Consider the following 20,778-nt stretch of genomic DNA (forward strand, 5'->3'; position numbering starts at 1 on the left):
ATAATAGATACTTAATTTTTGGTTACTCATTCATTCTCTCTGATGTTAATACTTTTGCAATTACATAATAATGCTTGCCTTTGCTAAATATTCAACTAGTTTTAACATTAGTTATTTTAACATCAATTTCTATTGTTTACTTCTCTAATCTAAAATTATATCCAACCATTTTCAGTTTTGTTTATACAACATTTCACAAAACATATGAATATTACAATTTCCAATGCTTTTTGAACTCTTCACTGGGTCTTTTATTTACTTGATTTGTCAGCTTTGACATCATTGCATATTCTGCTAATTTATCCTTCCATTATTCTACATCTAGACAGTCTTCTGTCTTCCACATTGTAGCAAGCAGCACTCTTGCTGGTGTGGTCATATATCTGAACAGTTCTTCTGGGGATTTCACAATAACTTCATTTCAGTGTGAACTTTGCTCCAGAATTTTTTCCTCTTCTTACATAGCCACCATGTGTGAAAAAGGTCCCATCTATCTCCTTGCATTTCCAACAGTGTCCACTCAAGTCCTTGTTTATCTTCTGGAACGTTGCATTTATACTTTTGTTTCTGTCACCGTTTACTTTTGTGTCTTGTCTATCTTTAGCAGTTTTAAGAGTTTCATCAGTCATCCATCGAGGCTTTTCATTTCTTTTCACTAAAGGAATAGTTCTTGCACTTTCTTTCTTGATAATATCTCAAGTTTCAACCCATAGTTATTCCAGTTCACATTCACTTAAATTTAGTAATCTGTTCTTTAAAGGTAAAGGTAAAGGTCCCCTGTGCAAGCATTCCTGACCCATGGAGTGACGTCACATTCCGACATTTACTAGGCAGACTTTGTATACGGGGTGGTTTGCCAGTGCCTTCCCCAGTCATCTTCCCTTTGCCCCCAGTAAGTTGGGTACTCATTTTACCGACCTCGGAAGGATGGAAGGCTGAGTCAACCTTGAGCCAGCTACCTGAAACCGACTTCTGTCGGGATCGAACTCAGCTCGTGAGCAGAGCTTTTGACTGCAGTACTGCAGCTTACCACTCTGCTCCATGGGGTGGCGTTTAAACAAACCCTTCAGGAATGTTGCTTAGATTATATTTTGGAACTATGAATGTTCTGGTGCTTTTCTTCAGCTTTATTCTAATTTTTGATAGTAACAATTCATGGTCTGTACCACAGTCGGCTCCTACTCTTGTTTTAGCAGAGAGGATAGAGCTTCTCCATTTTCTGCTTCCAATTATGTAATCTATTTGATTTCTATACTGGCCATCCAGTGATGTCCACGTATACAGTTGTCCGTTTGGTTACCAGAAATTTCTTCCTCATCAGCATCTGTAGTTGGGGCATAAATTTGAATGATGATGGTTATGTTGATAGGCTTTCCCTGAAGTCTGATTGATATTATTCGGTCAGACTTTGCATTATAGCTCCTGCCTGCCTGTGCTACACCTCGCCTCACTATTAAAGCAACTCTGTTTCTTTTGTGTTTGTCATTTCCTGAGTAAAACATTTTATAATTTTCTGACTGAAAATGTCCTAATCCAGTCCACTTTAGTTTACTCACTCCTGGGATTGAAACTTTTAAATGTTCCATTTGTGGTCCCACAGGCAAACGGCTCCATGGGAAAGGGTAACAGCAAATAAGCACACAGACAACTGTAACTTTTGGGAAATAAATGGCCACAGCTTTATTGATTTCAACAGATGGAGCATGGGGGAGCATGGGGGCGGATCAAGAGATCGGATGGCCACCTGTCATCCGATGTATCGAAAACATCGATCACCGACCCCAACCGCATGTGGCGAACAACACCGGAGTGGCGTTTCGGTGGCCCCACCAGGACGGAAATCTCTGTTTGAAACCAATGCCAACTTGGAGTGGAGCACCCAAAACAAGCCCCTGAGCTGGGTAACGATGATGTACACCATCCCAAGACCCCTTATGGGGATCCCCAAAATGGGAAGGCACCTCTTCCCAGCCTGGATCAGTCCCCATGCCGAAAACCGCCCAAGCTGTGATGAAAGAAAGAATCAAAACATAGCATGAAGGGAGGGTGGGTGGGACTCACAGCTGCCCGCTGCCAAACAGGCTGGTGAGTGGGCACCACCGCCCATAAATAGGCATGAGGAGGGGCCAGGAAGCCAGGCGCGCTGGCGTCAATCTCCGGCACCCAGGAAGCCTCTTGAGGCGAGCGGGAGCTCGCAAGACAGACAGCGAGAGTGGAGACCCTCGTTCCCGCTGAAACCCCCCTCCTTTCCCTCTGCAGCTGGCCTGGGTAGGATCACAACGCACAACTCGGTAACTCAAGTTGTGTTCATTCTCGTTGTACAATTTCAAGCTTATTTTGATTCATGCTTCTCACATTCCATGTTCCTATTATATGTGTCAAACAGCTTTGGACTTTCCTTTTGCATCCATTTACATCAACAACTTAACTTCCTTTCGGCTTTAGTGCAGTAGCATCATTAAGAATAGTGCAACCCGTACTTGTCCTCCACTGTTTCCCAGTAGCTGACTGAGTGCCATCTGACCTGGGGGTACCATAATCCAGCACTATATCTTTTTTCATTTTGGATTGTCTCATCATAAGGTTTTCAAGGTAAAGGTTGGTCAGAAATGGTTTACCATTGCCTTCTTCTGTGAAGTACTAACCAGGGTTATCTGTAGTAGCACTGCCGTTGTCTACGAAAGACCAGTGTTGGCTTCCTCTACCACTGCTGCCCACTAGCTACCCTTCAAGGATTCCTCTGCCCCATCACCATTGGAACTGTCTGTTCTCTTCTGCTGATGTGGCGGTTGATGCCTGAATGGAATGGATGCATCTTAGTGTGGTATCTCAGCTGTGACCATTTCGCCTTGAGTGACTCTGCTAGGAATTCAGCCTCTTGACAAAGTCTAGACCTCTTACAGTATTGCAGCAGCTTTGCTGACACACACCACCCTTCTCACCACATTAAGGTATGCATCCAAAAGGGGGTTGTAGCTCCTTCCTGGTTGTAGTACCTTTTAAAACATCCTGCAATATAATCCCTTCACCAATTTTTATACAATTTGAAATTACAGAAAAGAAACAAGACCAGGAAATGTTTAATTAATGGGTGGAAGTGTAAATGTGGAGGGAAATATGAGCTCATAATTAAGGGGAAAACTGTCTGCAAGTGTGGAAATTTTGTCAACATTATTTAGTTCCTTTTGTGTGAATAGTGGAATAATGCTACAGACAGATCAATTAAAAAATAAAGAGCAAATAGCCAGACTGCAGAGAGAAAAGTTCATAAATGATTAATTAAAGCACCGAGTACAAATGTGATGTAAGAGATCTTAAATATGGGGTTTTCCTTCAAAGTGTGGAACAATTAAAATGATATTTTCAGCTTGATTAGTGCACGGTGGTAAACTAGCAGGCCAGAAATTGTTGATCCATGAGGAGTTCCTGTAAGGCTGCCTGAAACTGGAAGAATGTCATAAAAGCAAACCGTGTTGAGTGCAGCTGCCTGAAATCAACCAGAATACAGTTTTCACATTCAAAGAGGAAGGCAAAAATAAGGATTTTGGGCAGCTTTCCTCAAGGCTTTACATATTTGCAGAATACACAGGGAAAGCCTTCCTGTGTTTAATATGCTTATGATTGGGAGCAAGGTTGGAGGAAGCTGGCTTTCTGAAAGCAAATCTGATTGTCTTCAGTACTGTACTGCTCATTTGGCCTTTGCCTTGAGGCTGAGCTTTGGAGGATTGTAGTGGAAATATTATACTACACTGTGCCATGTGGAAGCATAGCTATAATTCTGCTTCCACCTAGGAGCACCATACAACAGTAGTGATGAAAAAGGATCCTGGTGTAGAAAAGACCCAGCTCACCTGGGACCAACTACTGGGCTTTGAGCCAGGTGTGGGAGGGTGTGCCCCTTCTACTACTGCTGCCACCATCCAAGTAAAGTTCCAAGTAGAGCACATTCCTGAGAAAAGAGCCTACTAAGAAATGTCAGTTTATTTGTCTTCCAGTAAAGGCAATCTGCTAATAAACACTCTAAAAGCATCACTTCTTTTACTGCACTTTTGAGTAATTCCTTAACAGTTTCTATAATACTAGAAGCCAAATTGGCACTGGTAGCATTTCCAAATGCCTCCCAGTCTCCGTTCATTATTTTTTGGCCTCGGCTTTAGAATAGGATTGTTGTCTTTATTTTTATGGTAGCTTTAGCAGTAGTGAAAATGGAAAAGGACTAGGGGACTGCGCATACATTCTTTCTTGAAACTGCTAAACAAACAAAAGCACCTTCCTCTGCTTTATCCTGGACTTCGGCCTGAATAAACTGGCCATAAAGAAACTAAATTTAACAGGGATATGTAACCTCTGCCCAACTTACTGAGTAAATGACAGCTGTTTCGTCCAAACAGAGTACCTGCCATATCTTATATTAATGCAAATACATCATTTGTTGTATCTCACGGTTATCATGGATACAGTTTCAATGAACTGAGAAGGAAATCCACACCCATATTGATACAAAAGTAAAAATATTATCAGTAATGTATGTGAAAATCTCTGAACATTTAATGCTAGAGTCTGCTGAAATTGTTAGAGTTTTGGACTAGGAGTAGGTAGACCTGGGTTCAAATTCCTACTGAGCTATGAAACACTTGAGGACCTTGAGCCAGACACTCTGTCTATCTGACCTACCTCACAGGCTTGTTCTGAAGATAAAATGTACACATGAACACATGAAGCTGCCTTATACTGAATCAGACCATTGGTCCATCAAAGTCAGTATTGTCTACTCAGACTGGCAGCGGCTCTCCAGGGTCTCAGGCAGAGGTCTTTCACATCACCTACTTGCCTAGCCCCTTTAACTGGAGATGCTGGGATAGAGCATGGGACCTTCTGCATGCCAAGCAGATGCGCTACCACTGAGCTACAGCCCTTCCACAATGTATGATTACTTGAACTGTTTGGAGGATCATAGCATAATAATGTGATAGGCTGGAACAGAGTAAAGTATTTCCTTTTTTCAAAGTAAGGAAATTATAGAAACTTGGTTCCTTTAAGCCGTTCTTATTCAATGCAAAGATTCTGTGCAGTACAAATCATTGTCACCCTCGCCCCAAGAACATTGTGTATGCATTTGGGAATAATTTTAAATGGTGTTTACTCACAGCAGTGCTATCTCATTTTTGTTTAAATGCTAGCTACACTCAGTGTGTATGAGTGGTTTGGATATGTTATGAAACCAGAGAGGTGGAGCCTCAAAGATGTCTCAAAAACAATTCTATTTATTGAGGTATTATATGCTGTTTTGATTAGAGTACCAGACCTCAGATAAGCAAATCACATAAGCAAATCTTTAGACCAAAAAAAAAAATCTAATTGTGTTTATGGGGTAGGGTGGTGAAGAGAGAGCAGAAATGATGTTATTCAAGAACGCCATAACTTATTTTTTTTGGTATTGACATACATAGTCTGGAGGAGATTCTTCTACCCTAAGAAGCCTTCCTCAAACAGAAGCAGTTCTTCTGTTGCAGGAAAAGCCACTTGAGCTGGAAGAACATTCAAGTCCAGTAGTAACTTAAAAATATTTTTTTTCAAGGTATATGTTTTCACAATAGGGTTGCCAACCTCCAAGTAGTGGGGGAGAAAATAGACACCACTGTACTGGTATCAGGAGATAAGGAAATTAGTACAGGGGCGAAAAATACTTTTAAGTGCAAAATATATTTATAAGCTACTGTGTCTAGACAAATACGCATAAACAATTACACAAATGGACTCAACAAAAATCTTATACACCAACTATACATCCCATCTCATGGATGGTAGTGGACAAGAAGAATATCAATGCAGAAGTGCAATGTCTCTCACTGTATGTACATCAGTCTTCTGTATAGGTTTCATACAGGTAAGTAAACAGTTCTAGTAAATATTGACTGTTCAAGGAGGATTTGCTTCATGGAAGATACAGCCGTTTCAAATTCTTTGAATTCTTCATCAGTCTTTCAAGCATATTTTTCTATATTGCACATCTCTAGTAATCAATTTCAAAGTGCTGCATGCATATCAGATCCCACGAAGGATAACATTCACAAATGTAGCCATGTATGCAATGTGCATACATGGCTACATACATGTATGCAATGTGGGAGTGTGGCCAGACGCAGCACCCAAGAGGGAGTCAGGATGTGATGCGTTCATTCTTTGTTTCACGTTGTTGTCTGGACAGTAGATCTAACTGATGTTCCCTCTTAGCAGTTGAAATGAAGTTTCAAGGATTGACCAGAGTGAAATGTTTTGTAGAGGAAAGCTTACTTTCACAGAGTTGGCAACTGCAGTGTTTACACGATTCAATAATATCTACATTTAGCAAGTCCCTCAGTGTTACTCCTCTGAAGATGCCTGCCACAGCTGCTGGCAAAACGTCAGGAAAGAAAATACCAAGACCACGGTCACACAGCCCGGATAACCTACAAGAACCAATTTTATTATACTGTTTCTGAAATGCACGTTGTAGGATTTACAGAATCTAGTATCTTTTACACACACATAGACATGCTCATAAAATTGAAACAGAATATAGGGTTTTATTCTGCTGTGCTGTCCCACGCTAAGAAGGAACAAGTAATGGGTTTGAAATGATTTAAAGAGCCTGCAGGAAGTGGTAGCACTATGTAGTCAGTAGGTGGCACTCTTCCCTCCAGATCAACATTGTTCAGCATATTTTCATGTGACATTGTGATGTTGGAAGTGCGTTTTTCAGATAAACTAAGCTTTTAAGCACATGTGGTCAATAAAAATCCCATCACAGTTGTTTTTTTTTTTTTTTTTTTTTTGCAAGTGTAGAGGTATAAAGCCCTTGGGGTGCTGGACAAATTCCAATCTAGTTAATTAATTTCTTCCTGGAATAAAATGGTACCTGGCATTTCAAAGCCTACTAAATCTTAAAAGAATTAGTAAGTAAAACAGGCAGCAGTAATTCACAGTATTTCATTTAAAAGCTTGATAGAGATAATTATAATCATCACATATTTTCCAGTTTCTTTTTACTTTCCTCCCTTCAGAATGAAATATCTGGTAGTGGCATAATTAAAGACTGTTGAAGTCCATATTTTAAAGCAGAAGAAACATCCTATTGAAGGAGTAGCTCAGTATTATTGTTTTCTTAAAAAAACATACAATTCTGGTGACTTTAAAAGTTTGGTACTCTTTTTAAAGAGATCAGGTACAATAAATAGACATAAAAAGTTTAGGATGCTTTGTGAAACTGTGAAGACCCCTGCACCATTAGCGGCGACTTTATGGATACTTTTCTTGTGTTTTGGATTCATAGGGAAGAAACATTAAATGTGGTTTATTTATATTTCAGCACCAAATTAAGAAGATGGCATCATTCATTCACAGTTCTTATTCCATGACAGCCTAATCCCCAACACCTCATTACAGGAAACATTTTCAGGATTCCATATATCATCTTGTTTAACTTGTGCGTTTTTATAGGGTACAGTTGAAAGGTAGGAAATTTAAGGCTATTCCTTGATAAGAAAATAAACAAATAAAAGGAGAAAGATGTTATATAGGCTTGCAGTAACTGAGCTACTATTTGCTATGAGCATCTTCTCCCTCTTTGGTTGGAGAAAATTTTTCTTGTTGGGTATATCTATATTTGGGTGGAAGCACTCCTTGAAATACATTAGAATACCTGGCACTGTGTAGATGGGAAAAGTGTTTTTACCATGTTATTTGTGTTACTATGTTTAAGACTCAATAAAGAACATTCAACTGCAGGTCAGTAACAAGCTTTCTTTATTCTTCAAGCCGGTCCAAATTAAGATGCCAGCTGCCAATTCATATTAAATTATGACTTCAGTTATTCAGTGAAAAGTAAACCCACATTACCTTGTAGATAACAGTTTTGGCCTTCAAGAAGAATGTTGCATTAGCCTCACTCTTAGGGTCAATTCACTCATTATGTTTTTCAGGATGGGATTGCTCTTGCAAGTGATTTCTGTACCTGTAGCCTGATAAAAAAAAGTATTTCTTGAATCTTTTCCTTTTCCACCTGTGGTTTTCAAATCTTGACTTTAGACATTTCTGAGCAGAAATCCTGCATATATTACATTGTTCCAGGAATTTAGGCTTATGATCCTTAGGAATGATTCTGCACCTAGTTGCTAGACAATAAGGGCATGCCATGCCACATCAAATTATATTTATATGCAATATTTCTTTGATATATGACAATATAGATGGAGATAACTGGAAAATGTCCATTGTTGTTCAGATGACGTTTGAATTATGTAGTACAGAAGATACACTGTTTTTATTCTTATATGGCCAAACACTTGATGTCAACTGCAGGTACAACTAGAACAGACTGTACCTGCATTGCACAGGCTTTCTTTCTAGAAATGACTTGTCCAAAAACTTCACAAGATGTGCATTGAAAATAAAATAATTTGTCATTGATCAGTGTCAGTTTCTGGGGTCGAATTCACAAACGTTTATAGGACTTTGTCACTGGCACATTGGTCCCCAAAGTACTTTCAGTTCACAGTTACAGTTTTATTTCAGTAATCAAACAAGAACCTAGGACACAAAACAACAATGGACATATATTGATTTTGCCACTGGACAGCTTTTCCCCCCTCACTAGTGCATGAAATGTACTGGGGGGGGGGGGAATGTATTGGGGTAAAACTTATGTCCCATGAGTTTTTGTAATTAAAAACTGATCCTCGGAAATGTTGAAATGATATAGATGGCAGTAAGTTGGTACAAACTTTCACTGGAGAACATACCTCACCACAGACTGATATATTCTTGGTTTAGAAAAATAACCTCAAATACCCAACAGTGTTAGTGATTAATAATGATAGATTTCTCCTCTCATAGTTTATGACAGCTTCTGTTGGTTTTCTAATATCTTGGGTTAAAAATACAGTTTTTGTTGTTTCAGGTGTAAAGTAAGCATAATACTGTTATAAAGAAACAGAACTGGTGCAAGGTGGAAAATATGTATGTGTGTGTGGGGTGTGTGTGTGACATCTATCTCATGTAAAAATGTATGTCCAGACTGTTTGAATATTATGAAACACTCGTTTTTGCCAGCACAAACATGAATTGCTTTGTTACAGCTTACTACCCCAAGTTACATTGGAACTTGGCTTGAGATTTTGAATGTACCCCCCCAAAAAAAAAGTATATAAGTTTTTTTTTAAATGTTGCCCCAATTATGATATCTTTAAAGCTTAGTCCTGTTTAAGGAAAAGTCTATAAGAATATTAAAGTGGAATGCGAGTATGGTTCTATGAATCTGCTATAATGTAAATAGGATTTCCAGAAACGATGTCACCACAACACCATTTCTGGCTGGAAAATGGAAGTGATGTCACTATGTTGTCTTGGTACTCTGGAAATCCTGCTGATCAGTATGGTTTGGCCATAGAGATCTGGGAGATTCCTAGAGCATCACAGCTATATGGTGACATTATGTCTGGTTTTCTGATTGGAAATGACATAGTGTGACATTATATGACACCATTTTCTTCTCGTTACCCCTGCTAATTTAAGCAGTGGCCAGGATCAGGGAGGATTGGCAGGACCCCTCCCACTAGAAGTGGGTAAGTGGCATCCCTAAATATAAAAGAAGTTGTAGGCCCGAGGGATGGTCTGGAAGCATCAGATTCTGCAGTGTTGCAGAGCTTGAAGGCATAAAAGTAACACACCAGACACATACCGTGGCCTGGCAGGCCTCACGACAGCTCTGCTGTTTCCACAGGCCCAACAAGTTAGCTAACAGAGGAGCCCCTTATAGGTGGTGAGCTGTGTTTGGCTGGCACAGCACAAGATAGGAAGGCCAGTTTCAGAGGCTGGCACAAGATGTGAATTAGTGTTTGGGGGAGGGGGAAATGTTATTGGGATCATGATGCAGACCCTGCTACCATTCTATTTGATGCACATTCTAGCATTTAGAGGTGTTGTCTTTGCTTTTATTCTAAAAGACACAGAACAGGATGAAACTGATGGCAGACAACTATGACGATGATCATCACCACTACCACCACCACCACCATCACCACCACCACAGATCTCCTGGGAGGACACAGCACACCAATCACAGACCTTCTCCGGAACAGGTCAGTCATTCTCCTCCTGTCCTTACCTTCATGCTTTCCTTCCACCAGGCTCATTTTCAAGAAAAAATGAATACTTATAAAAAGAATAAAAACTATAAATGATATGTCCTTTGAACTGAAACTAATAGTTTTGTTATTTATTTCCATCATTAAGAAAATCTAAACGTTCTCCTTCCTTTTTTCATTTGGCCTTTTGTTCCTCTTCTTATGCTTTCTTTCATATAATTTCTAAAGATTTTCGATTCACCTATTAAAAATAATGTTTCTGAAAAAAATGCTTTTGAAAAAGGGACTTTAGGGCTTTTGGTTAGATAGCTGTTCAAGTATAATTTATTATGATTTTTAAATTAACTTACTATTTCAATAAGAATATAACTAGGCTGAGTCTGCTCACCAGTATTAACATATTTATATTATAAAAGTAAATTTGCAGACAGATTTTGTCCTATAGAATCAGATTTTCAAAATAACTCAGCAGTTGTACTGCTTGTAGAAAGCAAACTTGAAATAAGTTCCAAGAAAAGAAATCTAATATTCCTTGACTTTGCCATACTATTACAGCCCAATCCTGAAGGAGGGGGGCAAATCAGCTGAGGAGCTGGTGTGACCCCTGCACCAGCATAGATGCCACTTACACCATCTAAAGTGGCACCCACGCTGGTGCAGGGTCACTTATGATTGCGGCAGGGAGTGGTGCGGCAGTACCTCACTTGGGCGCCACTGGAGCCTCTGTGGGAGTGTACCTCTGGTGCAGGGGCTTGCGCAGTTGCCAAAGGGGACGTTCCCGGGAGAGCACCTTTTGCAGGCGCCAACTTGTGCCTGCAAAATTGATGGCATAGCCCCATGAAACCCTAGGGAGTGATTTCACAGGTTTTTGTGAAAAATAGCATTTTTGGCTTGCTGCACCTAGCAGCAAGATGCTCAGGAGGCAGCGCAGCAGTGCCGCCCCCAAGCTTGCCACAACAACCCCACCCTTAGGACTGCGCTTTTAAAGTGGCTTCAGTAGAGGAACTTAGTTATTTTTCAGTCATGATGGATGTCATCAGAAATTGAAGGGGCTAGAGAAGGAGACGGGGATGGGTATTTGGGCATTTTTGTGTGTGCCGTCAAGTCACAGTTGACTTATGGCAAACCCATAGGGTTTTCGAGGCAAGAAACGTTTGGAGGTGGTTTGCCATTGCCTGCCTCTGCGTCATGACCCTGGTGTTCCTTGGAGGTTGCCCATCCAAATACTAATCAGGGCCAACCCTGCTTAGCTTTTGAGATCTGACAAGATCAGGCTAGCCTGGGGCTATCCAGGTCAGGGTATGTAGATATAGGCTTGTGAAAAAAGAGAATTAAGGCATAGATGACTCAGTCAACAGGAATGAAATTTTTCCACCTTGGTCAGAACGAGAGAAAACTCTTTGGAGCCAAAAGTTCTGAAAGAAGAACCCACACTTTGTTAAGGAAACCCACAGGCTAAGTTATCACTTTCTTTGGGGATAGAGGATGGGAGATGAAATCCATCAACAGGATTAGATGAAGCAAATGACAGACTGTGAATGATGTAGCTGAGGTTAATTTAAGATTCAGATATGTAAAGAGAAATGGAGGAGATAAATAGCATATTTCAAGGCATTATTAGTATATTTCAAGGCATTTTACATAGACTGCTAAAAGGGATTGGAATTCATCTGAGATATGTAGGGAATATTTTAGAAGACATGTAAATAGAGTAATCTGAAACTGCAAATTATCTAGAGTGTCCATCTGGCCAGATTATAACCAAGGTGATTTTTGTTTCATGTTTTTAGCTCAAACTCAGCTCTCATAAAGCAGCATGTTTTAGGATGGCTTAAGCAATTACATATTTGCAGTTCCCTAGCCATTATTAATTTAACAGAAGTAGCAATCCAGGAGGCCAGAGGTCTTTAAAAGTGATAGTCAGATAGTAAAAGTGGTAAAAAAAGAGCAGAAGAGCAAGAATGGTTTGTCTTTCTAGTATTAGTAAAAGTGGTAAAAAAAGAGCAGAAGAGCAAGAATGGTTTGTCTTTCTAGTATTTATTTAGAGAAATTTATATACTCCCTCTCCAGAGAATCTGATAGCAGGGGACAAAACAAGACATGATTAAATCGTAAAACAATATGAATTAATTAAAAATATGTGTGTGTAGATATAATCTTAACAGTTCAGATTAAGCGGGTAAATACAGATGAATTTGGCAACTAGTTGTCAGTAGTTCAGTTAGGAGAGTCATTAGCTTACTTCTGTCCAGTAAACCAAGCTTTGCCAATCTTATCATATGAATCCAATTTTTGCTTTGTGTGTGTTTTCTTATTTGCCATTCCATGTACTTCCATGTACTTTCATTACTCCTGTGTTAGTTACTCTGCAGTTCATTCTCAATGACTAGCAACCAAAAGAACCACATGACACTGTATGCCCTGTGCACCGTCCCACCAGGCACACTTATACAATATATAAGATATAACTATTGATGATGTATGTAACTACAGCTTTTTAAATGACTGGTGTATCACTGTTCAAGTAGGGCTGTCTTTCCTCACCACTGTTGAACTTTAACCAGCCCTTGGGTATCTGGAGTGAAGGGAAGGGTTTCCTTCTCTGCCTTCCCTCTCCTCAGCATGAGGCTCAGCTGGTCGAGTAAGAAAGTGAGATTGTCACAGTGCTTGGAGGACCAGCTGGCTATAGAGAAGGCAGTAAAACCACCACTACAACCTCACTGTGGCCAGTTTTCTCTTTTCTTGGGTGGCTACCATGGTGGTTAAAGTTACTCTCTCTTCACTTCAGTCAGCTTGCTCCCCCCTAATGCTGCAATGAGACCACAGAGGCTGGGGCGGGTGGATCTGGTCCATCACTGGAATGAGGTCCACAGTTCAGGGAGGGTCATCACTTACTCATTCCCAGTCCTTCCAGTTGTGGTTATTTGAAGGTGGGGACCACCTGTCAGCCACAAGCTCTACTGGGCAAATGACCTTGGCCACTTTTCTGGAATATGGGAAGGGTAAAACATTGGGGAACAGTTACAGGTAGCATGTCAGAGAGCCAGATATTTATTTATTTATTTATACTACCTTTCCATTTAAGCAGGTCCTCCAAGATGGCAAACATCAAAACATTAAAACAGCATTTAAAATAAAGTCTATATAAAATAATTCAATAAGAACATATAAACATACATGAAGCTTCCCAGCCATAGAATGAGTATACTTACTCTGTGCTTTACAAAAATTTGTTTCTCCTTTTATAACATGAATCTCACTCAAAATATTGGATCTGTGTTTTTGGTGTTCAGTTTCATAGTAGTGATGTAAAATCACAAAATACTCTGGAGAACCAATAAACTTCTCATGTTCAAGAACTGTTTTTTTAAGATAAATGTTTTATGCTTACAATGCCTGGTATCAAAGATTTAGAATTTATTAAGTTGCATAGCGGAAATACTTTAATGCCTAATTTATACTGAAAGTATATGTCCTGTATGTATGCATATGTATCCTGATATGTATATGCATATGTATCCTGATGATTGTGTAGCTTGAATTACTGGTGTATTAAATTACTCAAAATGCAGATATAAAATTGCCATCCTAACCCAATGCGATGGGTGACTTAGATGGGTGCAGTTCTGCTTAGGAATTCACTACAAAATTACTATTTTTACTACCCCCACACCCCGCAGAATTTCTTCTTTCTGTGTTTCTGTTCCTTTTTATTAGCAATGTGAAGTTACAGCTAAATGTGTTCCTAAGCAGTTATAGCCTTCTGAGCTCATTGATTTCAATGGACTTAGAAGGGTATAATTCTGCTCAGGATTTAGAAGGACAATGAAATAGATTTATCAGGCTAGAACTGGGAAACTCTCAGGAAATGGCCAACGATCCAGAGCATAACCTTCACCAGGGCTAAGGTCAATTTTTATAATATACATATTATGTTAATACTGGTGAGCAGTTTTGAAACATACCTACCCCCCCTTAAGATTATGGATTGACCAAACGTGTGCTCATTTCGGGAGCAATTCTAAGCAGGTCTACTCAAAAGCAGTTCCCATAGTATTGATACGTTCCCAAGAACTAGTTAAGAAAGCAGTCTGATATTTATCAATAGAACTTTGTCTGCCAGACAGTAAATTTTCACAATGATCTGTATGCATTCTTCTATTAAATCTATTCATGTTGGATTTACGTTCAGATCTGGGCATCAACAAATTGTATTTGACCTTACATGTTTCCTGTAAATTGACTGAGGAGGATTAACACAGTGACAGATTTTTTTAAAAAAAATAAATGGGCTTATGCACTTTAAAAACATAAAGTCTTTTCAGGCCACTGCAAGTAAATATGTTTGTTGCAAGAAATGAAATACCTTATGTGGCAAGCAGAATATAAAAATGGTATTGTTTCCAACACGCAGAAAGCTTTCATAGTCTCAGGGGCCAGTAGTTACATGTTTGACAACTCAAAGCATCAGTCTCAGGCAGCAGACAATAAGTCAAGAAGATGATGCTTTTTTAAAAAAAGACTATTTCATGAGATGAGCACATTATCACTAGATTTACTTAACTGAAGTTGAGATATTAAGTCTTTGCACTCAGGGATATGAAAGGTATTTTGTGACAAGTCTTGTCAGGTACAGTTGTTCATTGAAGGAAGAAGTGAGAGGAGTGTAATTCAGAAGTTCTGCGCTTATCTGTGTTTTTTTTTAACTGAGACTCGATGCATTTTTAATTGAGACTCTATGCTACCATGCATTTTAGAATCATTTCATTGTATACAAATGTAGCAATTACATCCAATTATGGGGTTGTGGCTCTTTTTTAAGTCACATTTGTATGACTTGAATTTTGATAAGCTATAGATCTAACCATTCACTGAAATAAAATAAAGCCAGGGTTCAGAAATACAAAACCTTGGTTAGTTTAAGAAGATAATTGGGGATGTCATTTCAATTGCCCAGTTCCCTTCATTCCATTCCACCTTGCCTCACCCATGGTCATCTACTTGATTGCTATTATATTATATGGTTTTTGTATTAAATTAATTAGATATCTACTAGTTATTTTCACACTAGATCATGTACTGTCTCTCTCTCTCCAAACTTTGCCCTGCCACATAGAGCCCAGCAGCATGGTTTTATCATATCAACAGTAATTAGGAGGAAGTCAAGGAGAACAGTGAATTGCAGAAGCCCTTGGCCCTAGCTGGTGCTCCAGCAGATGAAATGAAGGTTCAGCCCTGGTAGCTTCTGCTGGGCACCCTGTGCTATTGTGTGCTCAGTCTTTGAGATAGCTGTGGTAACAAGCAGAGTGTGCTAAAACAATCAGGTGTACATTGAATAGAATGAGTGGCAGAGTGAGTTCGGAGGTAACACAGAAAAACAGGGTTGCCATCTTTTCAGTAGCATGGATTCTATGCATTTGAAAGCAACATAAAAGACAGCATAGTACAGGGATGCCAGCCTCCAGGTGAGACCTGGGGATCCCCCAAAATTACAGCTTATCTCCATACTACTAAGATCAGTTCCCCTGGAGAAAATGGATGCGTTGAAGGGTGAACTCTATGGCATTGTACCCCAGTGAGGTCCTTGTCCTCCCCAGACGCCATCCCCAAATCTCCAGGGGTTTCCCAAACTGGATCTATCCCCCCATCCCTCGCCAATGGCCATGGGGGACCTGGCAACCCTAGCATAGTAACAGGTGCAAATTTCACTATACTTTATGTCCCTGCTGGGTATGGCTGCATTACTGTTTGTCAAGCAACTTTCCAAGTTGTAGGAACCCAGTTAGGGGGAGAAATGATGACACATAATATTGGTCACTGCCGGTGCTGCTGGGAGCCTTTTGGGTAGTTGACATGCATACTGATTGACTGGATAGAGAGCATCCCTTGATTCTTTGAATGTGTAATGGCCACCTAATTACATACGGGGACAAGATGAACACATGAAAAGTCACTGCAGGGAGCTGAAATAATATCCATGTACATTTCATGCTTATTCCATGTCTGTCTCTTACTCTGCAGGAATCATGGGAGCTTGTGGCCAATACCATGTTTATCTAGTGAGAAATCCAGAAACATAGAAATCCAGATTATTTTTCTTAACCCTTCACCTAACAAGTACTATCTTGCAGCAGAAGAGAACTTGCTATGAATTCTCCTCAATTAAAGGATTAAAGAAAACAATTTGGGATTCCTACAGAGGTCTCTAATTTTTGCTGAAGGCCTGAGTTTTAACCTGTTGGCTCAGACCAACAGATATTGTATAGACTTGTTTTCTCAAGAGAGCAAATAGAGGCAAGGAGACTGCATGATTTCTTAGGCCACCAGAGCAATCACCAATCTCTCCCCCTTTTTTGGCAGCCCTGGGAAGAAGTGGGATTAATTGTTTTGGGCTCTCTGTTGGACAACAGTTATTCTCACTTCATATTGGTGATGGAAGTTTAACTTAGCCCTTCTGAAGGTTAGGCTCTGGATTGCTGGCCATTTCTTGAATCCTCCCATACGATGGCCATCACCCCTCCTATTTCTTCTTTGTTGTACTATCGTAGTTGCACAACAGTTACAAGGACTTAAAATTATGACAGTGTAATGATACTTCTGTACCCACCATAACCAGGGTTTAAACAGGCATAAGATAACTAGTTACATTCAGCTACTGTAAGTTAAGACTGCACTGCTAAATAGAAAAAACATGGAAGTGTGAGAGATATAACAATCCAGGGATCCAAGATTTCAATTCAAGCCATTATTTACATTCACTGTGATAATGAATTTCCTAGATACTTACAGAGCAATCCTGGGAACCACAGCAGCCGGGGACGGTGCAGTCATGGCACTGCCATGGCAGCTCCGCAGAGGCTTCCTTGCTGCCGCTGGGGGGAAAACAGAGTTTAAACACAAAAAAGAACTTCAAATGGGGGAATGGCCCCACTGCAAACAGCAAAAATGGTGGTGCAGCAACGGTGTTGCACCAGGGGGTGTACCCAGCACGAACGGAGTTAGGAAGCTACCTAACAGTAGCTCCACCCCCCAGAACACCCTGGGAACTCCTCCCAGGATGCCAGCACACGGAATTGCACTGGGAGAATGCTGGTGGGAGGCTGCGCCGGTGTCTGAGGGCCGCGCTACCACCTCAGTCCAGGGGGGCCAGCAAAAGTGGCCCTATGCTGACGTCTGTGCCAATTTGGACAGCACAAGTGGCATGGACACCAGCGTAGGGGTCACGTGAGCTCTTAAAAGCATTCCCCCTTTCACGATTGCACACAATTGCACATACAAGAAAAAAGGTCATTTTAGAAATGGGACCTACTGTGTAAAAACAAACTTTAAATCTCTCTCTCTCTCTCTCTCTCTCTCTTTCTTTTTTTTTACAGTCACTTCCTTCCACTACTAAAAAGTCCTTTGCTATCATTTCAGATTTGCCTGCTGCTACTGTTCATAAATCACCAGTAGCTACTGTTTTGTATTACATATATATTCATTATTCAGATATGTTTATGGAAAGTGTAAGTGTAGATGTCTCTTTGCAATCAAAAATATTTCAATCCAAAGCATGATGAATATTGTTCAGTAAGTGTGGTGGAGAAGTTTATGCATGTAGTGCATAATATGTTGTCAAATAACAGCATCAAGTAAAAATAATGTTGCAATTCATTTAAAGGAAGTATGTTGAGGCTTGCCTGATGCTGCTTATTAATATGCTAGAAAAATAAAATTCCATCTGAAGTTTTTACCTTATTTGATTGCCATTTTAGATAGTAGCATTAGTAAACGAACATGTCACAGAAAATTAATGACCTGCATCCCAATCCTTCCATGATGTGCTATGACAAGACCAGTTGGAGTTTGATCTACTAGAGTGTTTTGAGAATTGGATTATCCTCAAAAAGTTTAAGCAACTTTATCTATGAAATAGAGACATAACTTTCTGTATTTAAGAATTTTTTTAAAAAAAGATAAATTACTTTTTTACAAAGAACAAGGATCATTTGTAATGCTTATTCTCTAAAATAAATGTTTATTCTCTAAAAATTCAACTAATTAAGCTAATTAAACTAATTAATTTGGTAAAAGGAACAAAAACTAATAAAGGAATATATAAGTAGAACTACACATTGAAACTAATAAATTAAAATACCACGAAATGTTCACCTGTATACACTCAGTTGAAACATTAAAATTAATTAGCCCAATTAATTTGTGTTAAGGCATAATTATATCTGACAGTCTTCTATGCTTAGTTTAGCAATATGCATGTCATGTGCCTTAATATCTATTTAAATAATACAATTCCGTTGTTCAGTATACCCTGATAGGGATAAAATTCAGTAGCAACACTTTCAGTATACATTTTCATAATGAAGTACATAACATAGTAAATCATAAACCATTACAGGGAATTTGGTTGGTTTTAAGCAACAGCAATCTGAATGACCTCAGAATTTTCAAGGTCAATCTATTCCATCTCTTGGCCTCTCTCAGGTAATAATATGGCACAAGCATGATGGCAGTCATTAAAAATAAATATACCATTTAGTGGGCACAGTTCAACAAACATGGTGGCTGTGTAGCCAAAAGTAATCTCCAAGGGACTCATTTGAAACAGAGGCGGGAGAGGGGACCCAACATGATAGCTTGAGACAAAGTTGCTTATAGCATTCAATTTCCTATTGTAATGTAGATTCTAAGGCATGGATTAATAGGTAGGATTGGTAATATAGAAAACAATGTTTTAATGGGATTTTGATTCTTTATCAGGCTTTATCACATCTCTTTTTCTTTACACAAAATAAAGCTGGTTGATTCTCGTAGTTACTGATATTCTTACTGAAGCTATGACATTTATTTTGTTTCTGTAATAGTTCTGAATGCGCCTTTTGCCAAACTCAATAGCTACTCAATCTGATTGTCTACTTTAGGCACAAAATTTTAAATGGGTGGAAGGAATGTTGACGCTATTCTTGTTTTGGTTGCTGTATATAATTAGTGCTTGAATTTCATAACTTTCTTTTGATAAGTTCTTCTTTCATCAGTGACGATCAATGTATCTTCAACTGCACCAAGGTAACTAATCCTTTCTTCTTTCATCCCAATGCTAACACCTCTATGCATCTTCTAATATCTGGCTCGCAGGATGATGAGGAGGGTATATGGGCATAGCCGGTTCCTATAAACCAAAGTTCCAGTTTTGTTTTGAGGGGTGAGATACAATTTTTTATTCTTTACATAGATGCTCTTTGATATTATTTGCATTTTAAATTGCATTGGTAGGCATATATCATGAAATGTAAAATAAATGTTTTCATCTAAAGTGACGGAATGAACATCATTCTGGATAATAATGGTTGAACATAGTTCCCCATTACTAATACTAAAAGAGAAGAACTCAGTCTTTTCTCTCATACCATGCTACATTCATTACACTAGTACTGATGAGAATGGATTGCACATGCCTGTGCTTATCTTGGTTTTATTTATTTTAAGCTCTGGTTTTAAATTGGCTTAATGATGTATTTGTGTGTTTATTTTAATGGGTTTTAATGTCAGATTTTAATTTATGTATTTCAATTTGTTAGCCACCTTGGTGACCCTATGAGGGCAGAAAGGTGGGGGTAAAAGTCTTGTTAAATTAAAACTAATTAATTAATTAACTAATGATATTTCATTGGTAAACAACATCTGCGAATAAGAGTCATTCCAAAAGCAAAGGAAGAACTGCCATAGCAGGGCTATAATGATCGGAAATATAATCAGGTATATTTAATGTTACAAAATATCCCCAAACCTGAATCTTGTGCCATTGTATGCCACCTACTCTATAACATCTTGTGTGTCCTAACTTGAATTGTCATTTCTCTGGAGAAGTGCTATATAAATTCTCTAAATAAATAAATAAAATAAATAAATAATATATAGATCACAGCTCCAGGCATTGGAGAGGAGCCATATTTACTCACAGACAAATGTATACTGTTGCAGCATTTTAAATAGATTCTGTGTGTGTTTAAAGATAATGTTACAGGAATGATAATGCAACCTGCAAAATTCACTTGGGCAAATGTTTGTGAACTGCCATCGTAAGTAAGTGCAAAACCCATTAGGAGAATTTTAATTTTTTTCCAATCCTGAAAATTAACTTCCATGGAATCTGTTCTTTGATAGCCATTTTCTTCACTTTACTGAAATATTTTCCCATATATATATATATATTATTCAACATCATGCTGAACTGCAGGTTTTTATACTTTTACTGCTGCCTAACCAGCTATTCTCACATTTGTTCTACACATAGTTGTATGGCATAATGGATAATATATCACAAGGATGAACATGGGCTTACCTTGGAATTGTGTTTGGAAATACTAACCAGGCTTTTCCTGCCTTGCTTCCTCTTCTCTTTCCTTCTTCATCCCTCTTCCTTCCCATCCTTCCTCCCTTTGTTGTTGCTGCTGGTGATGGCAGCAAGTGGGAAGAAATTCTGACTTCTGTTCTTGCATCCCAACCTCCTCCCTTCCTTTCACCTTGGACACCTGGGATATATAGTCCATTGACATACTGAAGATATGCACAGAGAGAGAGAGAGAGAGAACTGTGCTTGTCCAGTGCCCAGAAGCCAGACATAGCAGCAGCCTCTACTTTCATGGGATGAGAAAGG

General features: G+C 39.1%; 1 protein-coding gene across 10 annotated transcripts in view; it reads left to right on the forward strand.

Moving 5' to 3' along the window:
* The window catches only part of ERC2 (ELKS/RAB6-interacting/CAST family member 2), a 677,274-nt gene that overhangs the window by 485,354 nt on the left and 171,142 nt on the right, over positions 1 to 20,778 (forward strand). For all 10 annotated transcript variants that reach the window (XM_056860395.1, XM_056860344.1, XM_056860332.1 and 7 more), the window contains 2 exons: positions 9,984 to 10,118; positions 19,257 to 19,323. In XM_056860395.1, coding sequence (XP_056716373.1) covers positions 9,984 to 10,118; positions 19,257 to 19,283 — 162 coding nt within the window. In that variant the 3' untranslated portion in view covers positions 19,284 to 19,323. The remainder of the gene's footprint in view (positions 1 to 9,983; positions 10,119 to 19,256; positions 19,324 to 20,778) is intronic.

This window comes from Euleptes europaea, chromosome 1 (genome assembly GCF_029931775.1).
Source record: "Euleptes europaea isolate rEulEur1 chromosome 1, rEulEur1.hap1, whole genome shotgun sequence".
Lineage (NCBI taxonomy): Eukaryota > Metazoa > Chordata > Lepidosauria > Squamata > Sphaerodactylidae > Euleptes > Euleptes europaea.